The sequence below is a fragment of the Mesitornis unicolor genome, unplaced genomic scaffold (genome assembly GCF_000695765.1).
Source record: "Mesitornis unicolor isolate BGI_N332 unplaced genomic scaffold, ASM69576v1 scaffold43637, whole genome shotgun sequence".
NCBI classification, from domain to species: Eukaryota; Metazoa; Chordata; class Aves; order Mesitornithiformes; family Mesitornithidae; genus Mesitornis; species Mesitornis unicolor.
Window position 1 is genome coordinate 21,270 of NW_010197883.1, and position 2,629 is coordinate 23,898.

Sequence of the window (2,629 nt, forward strand, 5' to 3'; positions counted from 1 at the left end):
AAGTGACGGCGTTTCCGTGACCCCACGGACACGTATGAGCTCCGGGCTGTCATGTCAACCCCGCTCTGGTGTGACATGTCAACCCCGGTGTCGCGGGATGTGCCGCGACATGACGGGGCATGAACCGAGTTGCCCGCTCCCATCCTCATCCCCGCTATTGGTGAGGAGGAGCAGCCGCTGGGGCTGTTTTGCTTAAAAACACACAAAACCCCAGGGAATTTGGGATGAAAGCTTTGATCCGCGGCGCGGTGGTGCTGGCAGCGGGGTTGGAGGCGGCTCGGGGGAAAGCGGAGGGGAGACGGGAAGGTGCTGTCCCTCCAGCCCCAGCTTGAGCCCCACTTTGGAGATTTTTAGGGTTTTTTTTGGTAAATATTGAGCTCCTGCTGCTTAGGCTGAGATTGAGACAGCTGAGAGGTGTGTGGGGGGGTGTCACCCTGATGGGACCGGCTGCCACCTCTCAGTGAGACCCTCGGGCTGGGCGTCCTGGGTGATCTGGGGGGTGAGGACAGGGCTGAATCCCCATGGGCTCAGCATGCCTTGGGATTTGGGTGACTTCCTGGTGGTATGGTGTGTCTGATGTGGATTATCCCCTCTAACATCTGTTGTCCCTTCTATTGCTGCAGTGTTGGATGTCTCCCAGGGCCATCAAGACCTCCGGGAAGAGCTGGACCCCCGCGGTCCTTACCGTTACCAACTCCTCCTCTCCCGCTCTGAGGTTTTCCACCGCCAGCTTCGCGTGGTGCAAGCAGAGCTGAAGCTCCTCAAGATGTTACCGGCATCCCCCGGTGTCCCCCTGCTCGATGCCACAGTGCCCCTCCGGGTCAGCATCTATACATTTGAGGGGGTAGACAGGACCCCCCAGCTCCTGCGTAACCAAGAGCTGGACTGCAACGCCCCTAGCCTGGACCTCACCGAGGCTGTGAAGCCCTGGGTTGCTGGCCCCGAGGCCACGCTGCGGCTGGAGCTGGCCTTCACGGCCAACGTCTCAGCCTTGTTGGCCACCACGAGGGGGCAGAACCTGGTCCTGGAGGTGAAAACTCAAGAGCCCGCGGGACGGGGAGCCCGGAGAGCCCGGAGAGTCCGGAGAGCCCGGAGAGCCCAGGGGCTGGAGGAGGAGTGCGGGAAGAGCGATGGGAAGTGCTGCCTACGGTCACTGAAGGTCTCCTTCCAGGACATCGGGTGGTCGGACTGGGTAATCGCCCCCACCAGCTATTCCATGCGTTTCTGCGAGGGTTCCTGTCCCCACAACTACAAACCAGCCAGCATGCATGCCCAAATCAAGGCCCGCTTGCACGCCCTCTCCAAAGCCACCCCCGCACCCTGCTGCGTCCCCGCCGCCTACGACCCCATGCTCCTGATGCACTACGATGGCGAGGGCAGGCTGGTGTCCACCCTCTTTGAGGATATGCTGGTCACGCGTTGTCACTGCGCCTGATGGCACTGCCTATGGCTTGGACCCAGATCCATCACCACCTCCACGGTGGAGTCTACCCACCCCCGGCAGCTCTGGTATCCCAAAACCTGGGATAAAAAATGCCTCTGCGATGGCACCATCTCTGCTGTCGGGGTCTTCAGTTGTGACTTCCTCCTCCATAATAACTTATTCCTCACTTTCTTCCCTTATTTAAAGCCATTTTTAAAATTTGTTAGGTGGATCCCCCCCCACCCAAAAGAGCTCAAACGGGCCAGAATGGGTCTGTCCTGGGGAGCTGCAGCCCTCCCCATGTCTGAGCATCGCCTCTTCTCTCCTCAGAGACTTATTTATACTCTTATTTATTGCTAACTTATTGCTTTTTTATAGCAAAATATATTTTTAGGGAAAGGGTTTGGGTTTTATAGATAGATAGATATGTTCATATTTTATATATTTCTATAAACCAGAAATCATGTAATAATGTAAATTAATAAAATTACAGGAATGGGGATGCTGGCTGCTCCTCCTGCGCCACCGGATAAGAGTCTTTGACTGAAGCCCCACACGGAGTCAACTTGAGGGACACAATCTATGGGGACCTCCACTTTGGGGATGGGGTCTTGGAAGACCAAGGTTTGAGAGACACAAGCTATGGGGACCTCCACTCCTGGGATGGGGTCTTTGGGGACCAGGATTTAAGAGAAATGGGATTATGGGGACCTCTACTATGGGGACCTGTCCTTGAGGACAGGGGACTCGTCCCTTGGGACCTCTGCTCTTGGGACAGGGGCTTTGGGAACTCCAAGGACTGGCTACACAGGTAATTTAGGATAATTAAATCATTTAATAACAAACCGTGGAGCATTGCAAGGGCCAGAGCTCAGGGGACCCATGTAGAGCTGGGGAAGGGCACCAGGGCAAGGGGTCCCCATGTCCCCTCAGGGTGCAAAGCCTGGCAGCGCCAGCAGCATTTTAAAAAAGGAGATTTTGTTTTTTGCTCTTTTTGTTCCCCAAATTGGCAGATTTAGCAGGAAAAGGGGGGGAGGGCAGGCAACAGCAGGGCTGACCCCAGTGCCCGGATGTCCCCAACCGCGGCACGTCCCCAACCACACGTGCAGCCTGCGTCAGCAGCCGAAAAGGGAAGAGGAACCGTGGGCCCCACAGCTCCCCCCTCCCCCGGACGGCCCTGAGGGGCCCCACGCATGTCCTCGGCTG

The 2,629-nt window shown here is 56.9% G+C and overlaps 1 protein-coding gene across 1 annotated transcript in view; it reads left to right on the forward strand.

Moving 5' to 3' along the window:
• The window catches only part of GDF15 (growth differentiation factor 15), a 1,731-nt gene extending 296 nt beyond the window's left edge, over nt 1–1,435 (forward strand). Inside the window, exon 2 of the mRNA XM_010188947.1 lies at nt 624–1,435. Coding sequence (XP_010187249.1) covers nt 624–1,435 — 812 coding nt within the window. The remainder of the gene's footprint in view (nt 1–623) is intronic.
• Nucleotides 1,436–2,629: the final 1,194 nt, after the last annotated feature.